This window comes from Ctenocephalides felis, unplaced genomic scaffold (assembly GCF_003426905.1).
Source record: "Ctenocephalides felis isolate EL2017-DRISC unplaced genomic scaffold, ASM342690v1 CF-g0.4_SCAFFOLD_03573, whole genome shotgun sequence".
In the NCBI taxonomy this organism is placed as follows: domain Eukaryota; kingdom Metazoa; phylum Arthropoda; class Insecta; order Siphonaptera; family Pulicidae; genus Ctenocephalides; species Ctenocephalides felis.
Window position 1 is genome coordinate 5,860,208 of NW_020539727.1, and position 21,324 is coordinate 5,881,531.

Genomic DNA, 21,324 nt, shown 5'->3' on the forward strand with positions numbered 1-21,324 from the left:
AATGACCATAGAGATTTGAATTGTAAAACTGCTTACATAAAGGTTTAGTCAAAAAATGAATTGAATCAGATTGAATACCTATTCCTAGAAGTAATATATAAATTCTTTAACAAGTTAACTGTTTTTGACAAATATAGTCATCATGCAGAAATGGCAGTATTGACGAGTGTATTCGTCAAATGTAACAGTAGCTATTTGCTATTTAAATTGAATTGTTTGTAAAAAACAAAATATATTCTGATATGTATATCTGATATATCATAATATATTCTATAAATATATTCTAATATATATGTATGTTTAAAATACTTTCAGAATATGGTGTTGAATACTTCCAGAACCAAATTTTTAACACTCAAATTTAATTAAAGAAAATTAAATTGCCTTTGACTCATTTATGAATTATCTTTCACTTAGGTTAGAGGTTTACCAAATTACTTAATATTAAAAGAATTATAAAATTTTGGTGGCTATGTAATAAAAACTAAAAATGGTGTAGTATTAAATTAGAAATCGTATTTAGTACTTAGTACTAGTACTACTAATAATAATCAAAATGGCATTTTGGAAGTGCAAATCTGAATAATACACTCTTGCCCACTAAGACTTAATTTTCACCGTTCACATTATTGATTAATATAGTTGCTTATATACTTTTCCATATAGAAAAGGTGTAAAAAATGTGATTTTTGTTTTTTCATCGACATACGCTTAGGAAGGCGGAAAACGCGCACGAATGCCAATCATGTTCGCTTCCGCTCTTTTAGTTTTTCATATAAAAAGCCGACCGGAATTTCAATTTCACGTCCGAATATTAGAGCCAGAAATTCCGCTAAATATTAAGAGGCGAATATCACGAATATGGATTTCGTCTTGACGAGGTAACATTCATGACTGTATGAAAGTCAGAATAGAACATTATTAGCAAATCTTTTGAACTAAATCACAAGTTCGGTAACATGTTATCTTATATATAAAAATCTTCTGTACGGGTGTATGATTTGATACTTCTCCTAAACGGTTATTGGGATTTTGATCATTCTTTTTAGAGTTTGTCAAAGAAATTTTTTAAGATTTAATGAACGATAAAACTATAGTAATATTGTACAAATGAATGGCAAAAACTACAAAAAAAACATTTATCATGGTTTGACATTTGAAATGTCATCTGCTAAAAATGTTAATTCACTTGAAATTTAAATTTAGATGAAATTTTGAGCCTGGGTAATAAGAATACAATATACAAGAAATATGTAATGCCTACATTATTACTGCCGAAAAGCAGCTGAGATTTACCAGAAATTAAAATAATATAAGATACAGCCAACTATATGTTTGGCAGATGAAATTGTATCATTCAGTTTATTAAATAACGCAATAAGTCCAAAATTGCATATACATTATTTTTTTAAACTCATGCATGTCGCATTTTGGTTTACTTTACTAAATTATTTAACAATACAAAAAATATTTCTACTTCTTAAAAAATGATTTAGAATTTTGTTTCATGTGTCAAAAATTCATTTGTTTGGCATTGGATATGGAATATTTAACAAGTAGATCTTAGATTGAAGAGTGCTCATATGAACTAGATTTTACAAATTAATTCAACCAAGATTTAAATATAAACAATAATGTTTATTAAATTATTTGTGAAAAAAATGTACTTTAGAAATTATAATTGTCAAAAAGCTACTAATATATCGTACGAGTTTATGAAAATTATAGACAAAATTATTGAAGCAATTATGTTGTGTGGTAAAATCAAGTGTGATTTTTTTCTAATAATGCTAAGACCATGAATGAATCACAAAGGCATGACATCAAATAGGATATTAAAAAGTATAGGATAGGATATTAGAAAATTTGGAACTTTTGAATTGAAGATATGGGTGCAGGACTGTCGGGTCATATAGTAATTATATAATTTCCCATTCTATATTCTAAAACGATAAGTCACCCATCTAGGTTCTATACCAATATTGTGCTGAGGTATTTTTCATAACACTTTTTCTAGAATAAATTCAATACATTAACTTTAGAAAGCAATAGTTAAAAGTTTTCGGGTGAAAATGCATCACCATTATCTAAAAACAAGTAAAGTATGCTATTTTTAAACAATATGTTGATACATATACATACAGTATCAATACATATATATTAAAAAAAATATGTAAGTGCGTACATACTTTAAAAAATATAATTCGTACGAAGCGCCTTACAATATTATTAATTTGTTACATTTTTAAATATATTTTGAACAAAATCTTTGGAAGAGATTGATTTGAGAATATGTATATAATTGAAGAATATTTATGTGTTTTATATATTTAAGGAACACATGAAGAAATACAGAATTTTGTGTCAATTGAACAAGAATAAATTGCTCTTTTTTTTAAAAAAAATATTAAAAAAAAAAAAAAAATTCCATATAAAATAAAAACTTTTTGCCATAGACATAAAATATATATTAAGATCATGACTATGTTTGATAATTATCATCACAAAATAATATTGAGCGGCGATAATATTAATTTTCGTTACAATATACGTCGAAAAACGTCAAATTTAAATTATAAATTTTAAAAATTCAAAATTCGGTATATTTTATATTTTTACTAATTATGTCTATTACTATAAAATGTGGATCAAAATACACTATTGACAAAAAAATGTATCTAATAGTTAAGATCTTTGCTATATTTTCTTACAAAAATTAATAATATAATTATCAATTCTTGTCTAATAAATGTATAAAATATTATTAAATAATTAAGAGAAAATATCTACCCTAAAGGGCGTCCCGTTCACGCTGTCCGATTTCATAGCCTCAAAATTCTCTTCTCTCCACCGTTGACAGTTCACTACCCTCTGCTGTCAAAACAGGACATCACGCACGTTTCACTAATCGATCATTTCTTATGGACACAAAATAAAAATTCTCCAGAATCAGAAAACACCACACAAAACAATTTTATACGAGTCCTTTTATGGAATCAAATATCAATTTTCACCGATTTAGTAAAGTATTGTTTTATCCATTTATAAAAAATTTGACACAGAATCAACCTCACCACTTTTTACTAATATTGTCATAAAAAACATTTTTTTTACCTTATGTAAGTTACGCATAGAAAATTAGATTTTTTTAAATAATGATCGATTATTTTATTTGATGATTGAATGATTGATTTTAACAAAAACAGATTGGGTGGTAGTAGTTCACATAAAAGATTTTAATAGTTTTTAGAGATTAATATATTTTATAAAATATAATAATTTTTTAAAATATTATTTCAAGTGTTCCTAGAAAGTTATTCAAAGCACTATTTAAATTATCGTGTTATAGTTGCTTTTCTCAAATATAATATTAATTGAGATTCAATTTAATCTTGAGCTCAATATACTTTTTTAAGGTTTAGTATTAATTATTCAAATAAAAAATTGAGTTTTATAAAAACAATGAATATATTGTGTTTTGTAATTTTATCAACACTTGATTTTATATTTGATTTGATTTCAAATTATTTGAAAAAAATTAGCCAAAGTTTACATGAATTTACCAAGACGCCAATGCTATTGGCTAAATTGTTTATAATTAATATTAATTTATTATATTTATCAATATGTGTAAATTATCCAGTGTAAAAACTCATACTATTGTTTGCAATATTTTTTGTTTTGTAAATACTTTTCAAATTTCAAAGATATTTCCATATTGAATAGAATTCTTTGTATTTTTATAATTTTAATTAAACTAGGAACAAATATAGTAAAATTTGATAAAGAATTAACCGAAGTGGATTGCCATATTTTTGACTAATGATATTAGTCGAATAATATTCTATTATTCGAATCACCAAATTTTATATTACTATTAATAATATCTTTCTCAAATGAAAACAGAATAGTTACTTAAAATTCAAGCGAATTTGAAGTAAACTAGAAACGAATATAGCAGAATTTGGCAGAGAATTCCCGTATTTTTAAATAACGTTGTTTCATTCGAATTAATGAATTTATATATTTCTATCAATAATAATTTTCTTACATAGAAATAAAATATTTACTTAAATTCTTAATTCAATTTGAAACAGAAATTTCGAATAAAAAACGTACTATGTTTTATTGCAAAATTTAATTTAGAAAATTAAAATAATTTAATAAACATTGTTGCTATATTCAATGCATTTTTTACTATTTTGAAAATGATAAAACATTTTGTATATACGGATGTTAGCGAATATTGTTCTTGTTTTTACTTTGGATGTTGGAAATACGTTCTTATAATTTATACTGTTATATTCAATACAAGATGTTCACTATTTTTATGTTCATAAATATTTTATTTACTTTGCGCATTGGAAATACGTCCTAATATTTTATAATGTTCGATATTCAATACAAAAAATTCACTACCTTTATATATTTAGGAAATGAACTAAATATTCCGTTCACAAAATTTACCCAATATAGTTCTTAAAAACTTCCTTTATACTTCAAATGTTGCAAATACATTTTGATACTTTATTAGTAACATCAAATTTACCTGGGATATTACACCATTAATTATAATGAAAATTTAAATAGCACCAAATTTAGAACAACATTCTACAAAAAACACTTTTTTATTTTAACTAAAGTCTATGCTATACGTTTAAAAATTACTCCATTCTAAATTTAGACACTGTAGTTATAGAATTTTGAATTAGTAAAAGTAACACAATGTATTTGGTCGATTGATATACGTTTCATTCACAAAAATTAAGGTAACCTAAACTATGGAAACTAATGGTAATAAAATATTGTCTTTCATGTCATTTTATTAACACTGCAAACTTTTGTGTTTATCCAAATGTTGTCAATTTTAAAGTCAATCACACACGAATGTTAAAGAGGATCATATATATTATCATAACCTCTACGTTTTCGTTCAATTTTACACAGAATTTCAAGTTTGGCAAAATCTTGCAAAAACAAACTACAATTCGTTCACAAAACCTTCACCAACCAAATGTCACAATACCTCACGTACTACAAATCCACTACGAATGTCAAAAAACAATTTTCCTTTTCCATCTCTTTTTCGCCACCAAAACATCACATAATACAACCCCGCGACATAATTCGCGAACAACCCTCGAAAAGCACAAAATAAACCATCGAAAAATTTTCACTAAAATTTAATTCAACTATACAGTATTCAATTCATCAACTATATTTTATTTTTTTATCACAATTCAACTCCTCAGTTCGATTCTTGTGAATGAATGGAAGCAACGCCCCCGCAACAGTTTGGCATGACAGACGGACAGACACGTTCGGCTGGGCGCGTGTACGCATGGCCGTACGCCATTTGTAGGGCGAGAGTAAGGGATGAAACAAAAATAAAGGAGATCCAGGGAAAGAAAACCGGGATAGGGTGGAGAATTGCAGGCGCCATCGAACGGTGGAGACAAGTAAGGGTAAGTGGTGAGGTTGGTGGGTTTGGTGAAGGTTTGTAAATTTGAAGAGTACTAAAAACTATTGTATATTTGCATTATATTATAGGGCGGGTCACAAATGTTCAATTTGACTTTTAGCGATTATACTGTCTAAACCAAATAAACTATATCACAACATATAATACCTATGAAATGAACAATTATCATACTATATTTAGTAAAATTCCCAGTTAATTCCTAATTATAACTAGTAGTTCATGGCATCGTGCCTTAAGGCAAATTGCTAGAACTTTCCGTACCAAAACCTAAATTTTTTTTCAAACTTAAAAAATATTTGATTTTTAAGAATTTTGAAGTTTTTTAAAAATATTGATTTTTTTTTAAATAAAAAGATTTTTTTTTACATTTTGTAATATTTTGAACATTTTTAAAAATTTGATGTACATATGTCTAATGATCATTTTTGACCGCCAAATGGCGTTTTTTCATCATCGACGAAAATTTGTATCCGCGCGCACACACACACACATACTAAACATATTGCACTAAAAAGCTTATAATTTGAAATTAACGTGAGACATTTTTTTTAATTTTTTCAAGATATCTAAGATCAATACTATCATCCTTTCTCGATTTGACGTTGAATTCTGAGACACCCTGCATATAAAGCACGTATAACAAAGTAGTCCGGAATGGTCTCCTAAACTACTGAACCAATTTTTTTTTTGGCTCGTGTGCAATTATATCCAGCTTTAACGACAATATTATAAATCTTAGTTTTTGTTTGAAATATTAAAAACTTAGAAATTTTAATTAATGTTGACAAATTAATTTTAAGAAAAAAAAAATCAGAAATGATAGTTGTTAGTTTTTATAAACTTTGATATAAATTGAGTTATGATTCACATTTTATTTTCGCAGTGTTTATTAAGATACAAAGTCCAAATGATCATAAATCATAAATGATACCAACCAGAAACAGTTTAACATCAAATAGAAATTATATTTGAATTACTAAGTCATTTAGAAAAAATGTAAATATATTGTAATAAGATATTATAAAACTGTTTGTAGTCGAAATTAATAAATTAAAAAAAAACACAATGCATAAACTTTAAATGTTTTAAAACAACTCGCATATAATTAAAGCAAAGAAAATTAAAGCTTCGAAATTGATTTGAATTATCATTTTTGCTCAACGTGTGCATTTTGATAAACCTCAATTTAGAGTCAAAAAATTACACCGGTAGTTATAAATTTAAAAAAAAATTTGATAGTTTTGTAAATCTAATATATATACTCTATGAAACTCTATTTCAATTCTCAGTCATAGGAACAATGATAATAAAAATATTTGAATAATAAACAATAATTTAACAAATTTTAAATCATGATATGCTGCTTGATTTCACAAAATTATAATTTAATAATGTTGAAAATCAATTTAGGAAATAATTGTATGAACTTTTTTGTTAACTGTCAACATTCACAACCATTCAATACAAGTTTACTAAACCGCCTTTTCAAAATGTTAGGTTCAGGCAGGTTCTTTACGATATATATATATATATATATATATATATATACATACATATTTCTTCTTAACGTGTGGGAAGTCAAGGAATTCATCCTCAACGCCTACATCGACTTCATAAACTTATATTAAATTTGAAGAAGGGTTTAGACTTATACGATTCGATCCAACAAAATAACATTTCTCATTATTTTTTTGATCTAGTTTTATGATTTCATCAACAAGTTTGCCATATAGTTTCCTCCCACATAGTTAAAAAATGCTAATTAATTTCAATTAAACTTTTTCAGTTTTTTACAGACTTTCTTAAGAAAGATACTATAAAATATTTATTTTTCTCTATTATTTTGAACAAATATTCGTTTTGCGAATATTATTGCTGACTCACTATCAGACCAAGTTCTTTTTTCTGTTGGAAATTATAAAATAATTAAAATAATTGGAACAAGAAAAAATACATCACATAAAAATATTAAATTTACTGATGACCTTTAGAGAAACGATAACTGGTTTTGCAACGACCAGTTTAAAACCGAATAATCCACATTTCTTAAAAATTGACCAAGTATATGTGTTCATAATGTCTTAATTTAATCACAAATATAAAATATGTACCGGAAAAAATATTTATTACCGTGCAAAATCAAAATTCACTCACCGGTTTGTGTACTCGAATCAAAAAATGTAGATGTGGTTTCCACAGTCATTGTTTCAAAAGTACCATCTGTTATTTGGGCACAAGAATCTCTTCGGCCACGATATCTGTAATAATAAGAAAGAGATAAAATTTATATCTACTTAAATATAATTTAGATTAATTTATTTACTTAAAATTTTTTTTAGATATATGCGATTAAAATTTATTAGATTTTTCGTATTTTTTTGCAACTTTCAGCAAAAATTTGCTAACAAATTTTGAAATAACTGCAAACATGTTTGCAGATCATCTAGGAGCAATAAGAAGTAAATAGGTTTGCAAATTACAGATGAAAAATATAAGAATGTGCTCAATATCAAAGAAAAATTTCTGCAGAAATCTAGTACACACATGCCATTTAAGGCTTAAGGGGCACGACTAGTGTAAACGCCTAAAAAAATGTGATTTTTGAGAATTTATATTAAAAAACTACGTTATCAATCATTTCAAAATTTTAGGAATATATTTACACATGTTTTGAGAATACATAGTAAAATGTTTGAAGAAAAAAATTTAATATTTTTAAACTTATCGTCGATCTTCAACGGCGCGACAAAAAGAAGGCCCTTCACTGCTGCAGTGATTCCGGCCTTCTACGTGGATAAAATTAAAATAAAAAATTCTTGTTAAACTACATAATATTGTCTGTAAAATGAACTACGATAAAGAAAACAAATCAAAAATTGACAAAATGACGGCATTTTTAAAAAATAAGTCGAATTTTACCAGAAAATTTGGTCTGCCAAAATTCGATTTTTGATCCGATCAAAAAATCGATAGTTCATTTTATGGAGTACTATATATAGAACATGTAAAAAAAAATTTGATAGTGATCGGATCATTTGTTTTTGAGTAATCGCTGCAGCAAATTCGAAAAATGCTGTTTCGAGAAAAACGCGTTAAAATTAAATGATTGTTATATTATATACAATATATACTCTTTAAATAACTGAAAAACTATTTAAGATAACGATTTAAAATTTTGGTATGTTATTTTTAAAGGTATAATCCATCGAAATATGAAAAAATTGAAAATTCGATTTTTTGAAAACTTCACACTAGTTGTGCCCCTTAAAAAACCAGGAAACGACAGAAATTATAACATTTTAATTGTCAATCAAAAAAACTTCTAAATCGAAGATTTTGTCGCAGTCTAATCTTCTCCAATTTTATCCATCAGACTTTCAATTTTGACTTCAAATTCATGCTCAACGCAAAAACGCAGCCTTTAAACTTTGCAAAAAAATCTCATCCATATATCTACAAAATTATTTTTTTTTACCTCGATGTATCATCACTCTGCGAGCTCTGCCTCCTAAAATTCCTGCACCTGATCATCTCCTCAGTAGTCGACTGTCTTCTGAATCCTCTCGCTATCAATATCTCTTCGGTCGTCGATTGTCTCCTGATTGCAGGACGAGATCCTGGTGGTGCGTCCACCAGGGGACCACCACTCAATATTGTGGTGCCTCCACCACCTGCAGGACTTGGATCTCGGGAAGAGGCGCAGCTGCTGGAGTCTGGACTTCGTTGGTGATGGTGGTGGTTGGATAAACCGCCTGTTACTGCTGTACTACTTTGTCTAGAAATATGAAATATTTTAAGTAATTAAGTAGTTAAAAATTTATATAATAATATATGGTAATGATTACGTTTAATATTAAAATTGGACATATATGGAAGATAAGGTGGACTGATGGAGTTATAAATGAAGAAATACTGCAAAATTAAGAGGGAATAACCTTGACTAGATGTTATTATTAAAATAAAAAAACTGTATTTTGAACCACACCATATAAGAAAAATTAAAAGAACTGAATGAATGAACCAATATGCAGAAGGACTTACGGGAAGAGAGCAAAAAAGAATAGAAAGCTTCTGATGCATTATCTGTTAAAATTTATAGAAATTTTGTCAGGCCTCAAATTGTTATAACCAATATTGGTTGTACCAAAAATGCAGAAGAACTTATGCAGGAAAAGCAAAAAAAAAGTCACATATATTATCTATCTAAATCTACAGGATTGTTTTAGCCTCGTAAATTTTGTTAAAATCATCACAATTTTGATCCATTTGTTGGATATAACAATTTAATAAATACTAAATTCGTAATTCAATGAGGTAGTTCTTAATTGATATTGTCAAGTATTACCTGTTCGAAAAGTAAGGTTCTCCTGATACTGATAAAACCGATATTTTGTTAATGTAGTATTTTTATTTACAATTATAATTTAATTTGGTAACGTTGTAAATATTAAATAGAACTGGCAAATAGATAAAATTTACAATTTTTTCAATAAAGTTTAGTAAATTAAATTTTACCTTCTCAGTCGTCTACTATGTCTTCTGGAAGATCCAGGCAAATCCATTTCTCGATCAGGACTTAATCGTGAAGCTCTAGAATCTCTTCGTGATCGTGCCTGTAAAATAAATAAAAAATAGTTAAACACTTTTATATAAAATTTGTAAACAAACAATACTTTTGTTGAATATTAATAATAATTTAAAGATATTTAGTTCAGAGCAATTTGGTACTTCAAACCCACGAAAAATTGAATTGATTTGTGACTTGTAAAATAGATACGATATTTGGACGACTTAATTGAACGACATTTTATTTTGAATTAAAAGTAATTTTTTAACCGTTTATTAATAAAAAAACATAAATTCACGAAAGAGTAATTCACTCTAACTCGATTTAAACTTGCTTTATCTAAAATGTCTAAATACATTCGTCAATTTGTTGCAAAAGAAATTCTTTTATTCAATAATTACATTAAGTAAATATTGGAGTTTTTATGAGTTATTTTTTTATGTAAGACAATATGATAAACTTCACATGTTCTTAAAGAGAAACAAAATATAATATTAAAATATTAGAAAAAATTCTTATTTAATCATTGTTTTTCAATAGAAAAAGTGTAATTTTTTTAGTTTATCAATTCACTATTATTATATTATAGGGATCAATGACACTTTGCTTTGAAATATAAGCTAAGTTTTTTGATATTCTGGAAGATCCAAATATTAATAATCAATTTATGTGAAATTTACCTAAAAGTTTCTTATTATCCGTTAAGTTAAAGTTCTTTAATATATAAATCTAATATTAAATATTTAGTTCATTATTTTCCTTTGAAATTAATAATTTTGATATAAACTATGTACTGTATTGAATATATTAAAAAATATAATTTAAAATATAGTAAGCTATATGTATATATTCATTAGATTAAAAATTACGTAATGATTTATAATCACTTTTTAGATTTATTCATAACAATTTATAACAATATTATATACACATATTATATACTTTTTGGTAAATTGAAATGTGCTGTCACATTGCAAATATTTTCAAATTAAAAAGCCCACTAATTATTTTTTGTAACGATTTGTAGTCTTTTTTGATTCAGAAGCAAAACAGTGATTTATTTTTATATATTCATAAAATAATTTTTGTTTCAACAATATTTAACTAACAAAAACAAAATTAAAAAACTTAGATAAAATAAATAAAATTTTGCTTTATAAATAAAGACGTATTTATAAAGCAACATTTCAGAGTAGACATACGAGAGCTCCGACAGACTCACGTTGTTCTCATGGGAAAACAGCCGAGTGGAAAGGGTTAATTTTGAAGATATTTCAAGAATTTTTTACCATCAAGACACTTATGAATTATTAATAGGGAACATTACAGTATCATGATGTTTTATTCAATAAGTCACTATATTATAGAAGCAAAGATGTTTTTTTATTTCAAGTTCCAACTGTGTTACATAATTGTATTGTTAAATTTAAGTTTATTAATTATATATATATATATATATATATATATATATATATATATATATATACCGTAACTCCAGCACTGTCCGGGCTCAAACTATCCCTCCTGGGCGTATGTTTTCTTTCTCCTGTATCGTCTTCGCAACTCAAATTGTTTATGTTTATGTTGTTATTGTTGATGTTGTTTTCTGGGGAATTTGAGCCACGTCTGCTGGCACCGCCAGTCCAAACACCTGGAGGCAAGCAACTTTCATCATAAGCAGTGGCCTGCAATAATGTAAACAAGGTGAAGATTAGACTGAGGTCAAATGATTTCAAGAAATTAAGATAATTATTAGCCCGATCAATTTAAGCATTTAAGGTTACAATAATTCATAATGGGCTGCAACTTGGCAAAATTGTTTGAAATACAATTATAGAAGAAATCTGAAAAGCCCTCATCAATCCGATGCGAGCAAAAAAAATGGCACAAGGTCAAAGGTAAAAAATGACCCTTTTGCGATTTTTAGTTAAATGGTCAGTTCCATCGCAAAATTATCTGTGACAATATTGTAAAGAATAAAATTATCTATGAAAAATGAATCCATACTTTTTTTGCTCAGAGTCACCGTTTTAATGATATATTACTTTAAAAAGTACATTTAAACGCAACCTACGGGTTTTTCTAGTAGACCTATTTCACGGGTCTGTTGGATTTTGTTAGTTACGGAAGACTTGCAAAATAATATTTGTGAGTTTTGGTTTGGTAAAAAAATAAAGGCAACGATATATGATTATAAAAAAGCAACTAAGTTTATCCCTGGGAGTCATAATTTTCCAATGTTTTTTGCTATCAAAATAAACAGTTTTTTGCTATCTTGAATTTTGGCACGATGTTGAATCATGTTTCTAAAAATATTAAAAATGATAATTAAAAAATATTCATCTTAGGTTCAAGCCAAAAAATAAAAAATGACATGGATTCGAGAAAACCAAAATATTGTCTTGATACGTAGAAGTTGAAAATTAAAAGTATATTCAGAATAATTTTAATAGATCAGATTATATGAACATATTTTCATCGTATGAAGCAAAATGTAGAATTTTATTTATTCGTTTTTAATATAATATATTTTATAAATTTTTTATCATATATATTTTATAACTTTGTTACGTTTGTGAAGTACAACTTACATTTGGGGTAAAATTTTATATAAGCGAAAAATTTGATCTAAATATATATTGCTAAATGAAGTAGAAAACAATGTTAAATGTGATTTAAAACTTATTGCTAAAATTCAATTGTATCACATTCTCACATTTCCAATATTTCAGAATATATCTTAAAGTAAAATGCATAGCAAATTAAAAATCCAATAATTCATAACATTTTTAAATAATATAAATAATAGAAATATCTCCGAAGACAAAAATTCGAGTAGAATTTTTTAGTCATAATCCGGTTATTTATTGTGGATTCAATGTATTGAACTAGTGTTCATTTGGTTATATAATTTATAAATAAAATTATTTTCGATAATTAAACAAATTTTTAAACAAAATTTAACGTAAAATTTATTCAAACTTGTACCTGTCTTTGAAGCCTCTGCATTCTTGCAGGTCTATCAGGAGAAACCCTGGATTCTCTTCTTGAAGAATTTGCAGTTCTAGGTCCATCACATTGAGTTGTAGAATCACGGCGACCTTTATAAGAAAAATTACAATTTTTTCACTAATATAGCTTAAAACCTAATTACTAACCTAGAAAACTATCTTAGAAGTAACACCATTTAAAACTTGTTGAATAATTATTTAGTCACGTCAACTTATTAACTAAAAAGTAAGAGTACTGGGTATGTATGGAATTACAAAAAATATACTTATGAACCGATTCTGCTGCTCAACAGACCAATGTTATGGCAAGGCTATGTTATGATGAACTTTCCATACTAAATATTAACAGAAGCCATGTGGTTGCTATTCAGCCAGGCATATTTCTCAGGTTGTCAGATATAAAACTTAACCCATAACCGCACAAATGTCAAAAAAAAACTATCTTAGATAACAGAGTCTTTCTGACCCAGCTTCATAACATACAAGTGACGTTGCAGGTTTATGTGTAAAACCCCTTGAATGAACAGCAAATACATGACATTTTGACGTATGATTCAGCAGCTTAATATATGCAAGTTGGAGCGTAACATGGCCTTGCCATAACATTGTTTTTGCTTGTTCTTCTTTGTTATATAAATATGGAAGAAGTCATTGTAATGCTAATCAAGATTTTGTTTGTTTCTTAGGTTTCTTAGGTTTCATTTACTCTACAAAGCACGATGTATAAAATCTTACATGAATACCTACCAGCACTTACGAAGATACCAAAAGAATTATTTGAACTTTAATACATTAAACATAACTATTACTTTAAATTTAGTCAATATTAATTATATTGAAAACAATAGAACATGAACAAAAATTTAAATGTGATGAAAACAAATATCATATAAATTAATATCAGAATATTTTCTGTAAGTTATGACATGTAGGAACCGATTTTACCGCATAACAGATAAATGTTATGGCAAGGCTATGTTATGAAGAACTTTCCAAACAAATTCGTTCTAAATATTAACATAAGCCATAGTTTTGCTGTGCAGTCAGGCGTATTTCTCAAGTTTTCAAATAGAAAACTTAACCTAGAAACTGCATAAATGACAAAAAAACGATGGTAGATAACAGGGTCATTCTAACTCGGCTTTATAACACACACGTGACGTTGCAGTTTATGTGCAACATACCTGAATGCACAGCAAGTACATGACATTTTGACAGTATTCAGTATGATTCAGTACCATAATGTATGGAACTTGGATCGTAACATGGCCTTGCCATAACATTTGTCTGTTATGCAGCAGAATGGGTCCCGAAGTGTGGTTTTTAGGAATATTACCAGTAGTTCCAACACTTGGAGGTGCAGTTGGCGATGTAGATGGCGGTGTGACACTGCTCATAACAATGGTAGGAGGCGGCAGGGCCAAACCAGAAGGTGTTCCATCCGGAGGCCCTAAAGAATCACTTGCAGTTGTGGCAGTCGACGAGGTGGACGGACGCTGTTCTTGTCTAGAAATAGAAAAAAAATATATCATGAACAAAATATAATACTAAAGTATCAAGACTTTGTATAATTTTCTGTGACACTATCTGTCTTAATTCGAAGTTCAACTTTAAAGAAGCATACATACAGATCTAATTAACTAATCAATTACCTAAAATTTGGCGGTACATCCAGAGCAGCTCTCGAGTCCCTTCTTTTTCTTCTGGCAGACACAACCCTAGGAGGTGGAGGACCTTGAGGTCCTTGTGGCACTTGTGCAAAAGTAGGACCCAAAGGAGGAGTCTCTCGATCTTTGCTACCACCAAGGCCACTGCCAGTCATCGAACCGACACCTGATGTACTAGTATCCTAATAAAAAAAATATAACATTAGAATTAATCATAAAAAATAGACTGGTTTCAATAAACAGAATTCTTACAACGTATGACGTCAGATTTCGTCAGATACTAGTTTAATTTTACAATTTGTCTTATATATCCTTGTTTTGAATATATGTTAATAGAAAAAACACTGTCCAAACTAGAGAATATGTAGTAATATTCCCAATTCAATTTTATTAACTTGAACATTTATAATATCTGTATTACCTTATCGTCATCTCCAGATTTTCCTCTGGACCACAACCTGGCCAAATCTGATTTAAAATCAGAAGCCCTGGAGTCCCTTCGAGAACGAGAGGTCAAAGATTTGATACCAGAGTCGGCACTAGATTCTCTTCGTTTTGGAGGCGCACGATTTATGGTTTGTTGACGTTGAACACCTCTGAAAACAATAATTCCAACTATTAATAATAATGATAGAATTGCAACATTTAGAAAAAAATACAATCTGTCACACTTAGGACATACGGTAATTGTTTTTACTTTATTATATAAATTTTGCGCGGATGGCAACCCAGTAGTTGTCCAATCCAATTATGACTTAACTATACACAAAGTATTCGCTACATTTTTATTATATACTAGCAGACCCGGCAAACGTTGTTATGCTAAGTAAGATATATTCTAAACAATTTCTAGAAAATCAAAAATATTAATATTTGTGTATAAGGATGTGTTGTTTGAATGCTATATACAATGAAGTATTATAAAAACAATAAACCCCATTAGTTTGTCTATATTTTGTCAATATAATCAAACTGGAAGATTTATACACTTTCTATAGAAAACATAGTATAATCCATCAAAGTCTTTTTTGGTCTTTCGACTTATTGATTAGGTTTCAAGTTTTTCAGATTCTTTTTGGATTCTAAATTTTATGTATAATTGTAAATAACACTACTGAGCTTATACAAAATTTTTAAATTTTTGCGAGGAGAGATAGAAAATGAATTAAGTATTCTTTCTTTGACCTGCTTTTTGTAAAGTTTCAAGTAACATTTAAAGAATTAAAGTAATTTTAATAAAAAGTATATATGTAGAGCAGGGCGAGACACAAAGGTCCAATTCGAATTTGAGCAAATATAAACTATATTGTGAAAATCATAACAATTATATCACAACAAATAACTCATATCAAACAAACAATTATCTGACTACGTTTAGTAAACTGCCTTCTACTTCATCATTGTAGAAATGTGATTTTTTGATGTCTTTCAAAAATTTGTTATCTAGACCTTTTTACCCTACAGGTGGGGTAACTTGAAACGGGCAGGTGGCAAAAAGGTTTAAAGCCTTATTATAATTTTAAAGGTATTTTACAAAATAATTACATTTTTAACTAATGCTAAAAAACTATCAACGAAAGATAATACTTTTATTATGGATTTTCAAAGATTACCGTTTATCTCCCCCATTTAAAAGATTACCGTTCTCAAATCAAGATTATAGCTAGTTATACATCTTTTTCCCTCAACTTTCAAATATTGCTGTTGGACAATGCTTAACTTTACTGATTTTTGACACATCGGCGGTGGACCTTTTTAACCCCAGACCTTCATATATTACTATCTATTCTTCAATAAATTCTGGGAAATTATAACTGGGGAAATGTTATTCGACAAAATGTCCATTTGATCGATACTAAATTTAGGTTCTGAATTTAAATAATATAAATAAAAAATAATATAACCTAGAAAATGTTTTATAAATACCAATGAGTATATAATTATACAAATGAAATCTTTCAGAACACCGTGTTTGAGAAAAATATGCCAAAAAGTGCATTTTCATATTAACATTTCGAAAAAGTTAATATTTTGAGTCTCTAGTAACACTTGCGGCCCGTTTACTAACGTTTTTGTATATAAATAAAACTACAAACAAATTTACTTACTACAATTTAATCATAATTAAATAATATTCTCGTAAAACATCTTATTAAACGTAATTGAACATCATCTGTCAAAAACGTTTGACATTTCACGTATTAGCCACCGTTCATTGTTTTATTCAAATTACGCTTCTACAAAAATTTTCAAATTAAAAATGTAAAGTTTCTACGCGATTTTGACTGGCCAAATCGGAGTTTCACCGAATCATTTAATCGAGAGCTCCATTTTTATATATAAGATATGCAACTATACCCATGAGAGGCCATTTTCACTTGAGGCTATATTTGAGATCTATAACCTCAAGTGGATCTTGGACATCAAAGTTGTCTGATGTCGGGATTTCACGGTAGCGGGAATCGAACCAACGAACCCGAGACTAGTTGGTGCTAGCCCACTTTCGAATCGATGGCGCCACCGCTGGGCTTAGAATTGCAAAATAATTTATAAATATAAGTACTAGGTATGTTATTTTTCTTGTACCGCATTATACGCTTACACCAGTCCTTTTTGGTCCAGTTCCTGAGAAATTGTTTAACTAGGTTTCACTGTATTTTCACTTACCTACTTCCAGCAACACTCTGCTGCCTTCCCCAAGGTAAACTCCTGGCCAGATCAGCCAATGTTTCCCTTCGACATAGAGGCGCCTTCGTGCTCCCATGTCTGCTCGGACCAGACCACTCTCGTAGAATGTCGGTCAGCTGCGCCAAACTGCTGCGGCGTCTTCGGCCGCCGGAGGTGCCTGTACCGACGGCACGCGGAGGCGATGTTTCACGCACCTGATAAGAAATTGACAAATGTGAACAAAAATTGGATTACTAAAAACACAATCCAATTATTTGCATTAAATTATATCAAATTAATAAATTTTTGTACTTTTTTTTCTTTTTTTCAAATCAGACTAAGATATATTTTTACAACAGTAAAATAATATTATTGATTGATAGCATTTTAGGCATATCCTGAAATAACATTTATCATTTGGCCAATTATATTGTAGTAAAATAAGTTAACTCTCTATGGACCGAATTTATGTTTTACATAATTAAATATTCAGTAATTATAAGCCTACATATGTATGCCTGTATATGAAAAACAACAAAGTTTAAACTTTTTTTCGAGTTAATAAATTATATGACTAAATTATATGAAAAACAACAAAGTTTAAACTTTTGTTTGGTGTTAATAAATTATATGACTCTATATTGAAGAGCCTAGAAAAGATTAGCAGTATTGATATTATGTGTTATTACATCATTATAGAATTAAAACTTAACAAAAAAAGCCATTATTATTTGATAAAATATGGAAAAATTTAGAAGGTGACATAAAACGTAAGCGTACTCATAGAGGGTTAATTTGTATCAATTTTACAATAAGTCAAATGTAAAAGTATCTAAAAAAATTTAAGTAGGCATACTCAATTTCCCAAAACAACATTATTCTTCTGGCTTCTTTTGCTAATAAAACCGAATACAGAAAATTTAAATGTTTAACAGCGTTATGACAAATTTTTAGAATAAGGCCTTTTTGATTAACTTGTCACTTAAATACAGATATGATTTGCTTGAATTTTAGAATGGCAAATGCTAAATTCTGTTACCAACAATAATCAAGTAAGTAACATAATCAAAAAAATATACATAATTGCAAGGAGATATTGTTCTAGACTTTTTTTTCTAGACTTTTTTTGCCACCCAAAGTATATTTTTTACTTTTTATTTAGATGCAAAGTAAACGTTAATACAGAAAACATTAACATAATTCTTAAAGAAGTGAATTAATGTGTAAATGAATATTTTTTTAAATATATAAATAGATAATTTTTTTTTAATTAAATAGCAATGGTCAACAGATTTTACGAATGACGAATATACTTGTCAAGTAACAATATTCTTCCACTTTTCCGTGACGAGTATACTTGTCAATTACACTTAACTTATTTATCAATTAATTATTTTACTTAAGTAAGGAAATATGTCAAATATTATAAACACGTTCAGTACGTAATATTCACTGAATATATTGTTGCAAAACTTCAACAACAGATTATTATTGAAATGTTGAAAAACACATGTACAAATCGCGAAAGCATAACCGATATAAATAATTTATTAATAATTAATAATTTTTTTAATAAAAATATTTAGGATATTTTATGACTTATCAAAAATACCGGTTAAAACATTTATCGAAACAACAATAAATTGTTTCTAAAATAAACTATTTTCATAGAATCTTCAGGGATTCTATGGATTTAGATTTCGTTATCAGAAAAGTATTGTTCTCACAGAATAAATATTATGAAAATTAAATAAAATGTTGTAAATAAATATATAAAATAAAAAGATAAATAAATATGCCATATTCTTTAAATATTGAGAAATTCTTTATGGTTTGGTTATTAAAAGCAACAATAAAAATATTCGTTTTTGATTAGATCAACACATTATGTTTATATAACAATGCAATTAATAATTTTGCTTGAATTTAAGGTTCAGAATAAAATATGAAGTATCTTTGAAGAGCAATATAGAGAATTTCATCATTGCATTTTTCACATATTTCCAATTACTGTGATTTAAGTCTAATGATAGATGTGGAATATATTTAGTAGAATTGAAGATTATTTACTGATTCTACCACATAGCAGACAAATATGACGAAGCTATGATATAACGCACTTTCCATACTGAATTTGACAAAAGCCATACGGTTGATATGCAGTCAAGCGTTTTACTCAGTTTTCCAGATAGAAATCTAACCTATTAACCGCACAAATGTCAAAAAAACGATGTTAGATAACAGGGTCTTTCTGACTCAGCTTCATAACACACGAGTGACGTTGCAGTTTATGTGTAAAACGCCTGCATGCACAGTAAATGCATAACATTTTGACAGTATTCAGTATGATTTAGTAGTATAATGTATGGAAGTTGGAGCGTAACATGGCCTTGCCATAACATTGGTCTGTTGTGCGGCAGAATCGGTCCCTAAATTATACAAAATATTATTATCGACTCATTTACCTCAGTCGGAGGAGATGATATGGCATCAATCTGGGCGGAAGAGTCCCTCCTGCCTCCGCCTAGCCTTTGCCTGAGAGTGGATTCTTCTACTTGTTCTCGAACAAGGTCGTCCCAGCCGTTGCCTCCTTGCCACACCAGGCCAACCTGGTGACTCAGGATGGGCAGGTTGCAAACGAAACATATCGCTGTCATCGTTCTAATAGAATTATAAAAGAATCAGTAACACAGGAAAAATATTAATTGAAAGAAATTAAGGAGAAAATGCAGTGAATTAAGGAGACTTAGGCTTGAATCAGATGTGTGCATTTATGAAAATATGATTTATTAAAATATTTTGGAACCATAATAACTTGGGCCTAAGAGAGATTATGGAGATATATAGATAAGATACGAGTTTTAACACTTTCGAGACGGCACCGATTTCAAAACAATCTACTTTACCGGCTGTAAATTTGAATTCATTGTGTATGTTATGCAATTTGTTTGATAAAAATTTGTGGTCATTGAAGGACATACATTTTTATTATTAATTAATTTTTGATCATTTTATAAAGAATGGTGACGTTCAAAACAATTCCCAAAATGCATAGCTGGTTGATTTTGACAATGGTTTACAATAAAATGTTGTTCGCCACCTTCCTCCTGGTGCTTTTCTGTCAGAACAGACAATTCAATCCCTCTTTCTTTCACTCGTATTTAGAATATGCCACTGATTAGTCAGTATATTTGGTCATTTTTTTGCTGCCATAATGGTTTATTTATTCTTATATATTGTCTAATAATTCATTTATAAAATATAACATAAAATAATCTATTGAATGTCTTATATTGCTTGATATTTGTAGTCGGGGAGTTTGTTGATGTATGCCAAAATCGATTATTGAAGGAGAATCGGCACATTCGCTAATGTCTTCCTGCTCTTCATTTATTTTGTCAAACTTCTTTTTGTTAGTTGGATAATATCATCATCACATTTATAACTATTATCGGTGCGAATAGCAATTTCGTAAAATTTGTCTGTATGAATGTCTATTTGAAACTCATCTTCACTTCTGCTTATTTTACAAAATTTACTAGTCGTTTTGGCATATTTAAAAGCGCTCGGTCGTTTTAAATATTAACAAAAAAGACCACATAGCAAAGAAAAAGGCTAAAAATACTACCAAAATAATTTAAAACAAAATACAATACCGTTTATCACTGCTATATGTAATTTATTCAACTTTTTGATGCAAACTGAGTCATTGTTTATAAAATAGCTTGTGCCTCACAGAGTATGTTTGTCCACTGAGGTGGACAGCCGTCCCCAAAGTGTTAAACGAATTTAAATAATAACTGATTAAAATTAAACAATTGTCCTGGTTACATGAAAGTTCAGTGAAATCCATTAATCCAATTCATTTAAAATTTGAATATTGCCTCACCTGATTCAAGACTAAAACTCATACATTATTTAGTACATAAT

At 28.4% G+C, this 21,324-nt stretch overlaps 2 protein-coding genes across 2 annotated transcripts in view; one reads left to right on the top strand and one right to left on the bottom strand.

Annotated features, from left to right (window-relative positions):
• LOC113389443 overlaps positions 1 to 21,324 on the top strand; it is a 338,511-nt gene that overhangs the window by 129,502 nt on the left and 187,685 nt on the right.
• On the bottom strand, positions 7,629 to 20,051 carry LOC113389442 (uncharacterized protein DKFZp434B061-like). The gene is made up of 10 exons (XM_026626475.1): positions 19,860 to 20,051; positions 17,395 to 17,609; positions 15,149 to 15,323; positions 14,713 to 14,909; positions 14,412 to 14,566; positions 13,038 to 13,150; positions 11,537 to 11,734; positions 9,998 to 10,095; positions 8,958 to 9,257; positions 7,629 to 7,740 (listed from the first exon to the last, which is right to left on the bottom strand). Exons 1-10 carry the CDS (start codon positions 20,049 to 20,051, stop codon positions 7,629 to 7,631), a joined length of 1,755 nt encoding a protein of 584 aa, XP_026482260.1.

Excerpts from the sequence above, each read along its gene's own strand:
- LOC113389442 (XM_026626475.1), bottom strand. The coding sequence starts at position 20,051 with ATGACAGCGATATGTTTCGTTTGCAACCTGCCCATCCTGAGTCACCAG. Across the intron at positions 14,567-14,712 it reads GATGTACCGCCAAATTTTAG|ACAAGAACAGCGTCCGTCCA; the intron begins GTAATTGATTAG and ends TTCTATTTCTAG. Across the intron at positions 11,735-13,037 it reads TGCAGAGGCTTCAAAGACAG|GCCACTGCTTATGATGAAAG; the intron begins GTACAAGTTTGA and ends ACATTATTGCAG.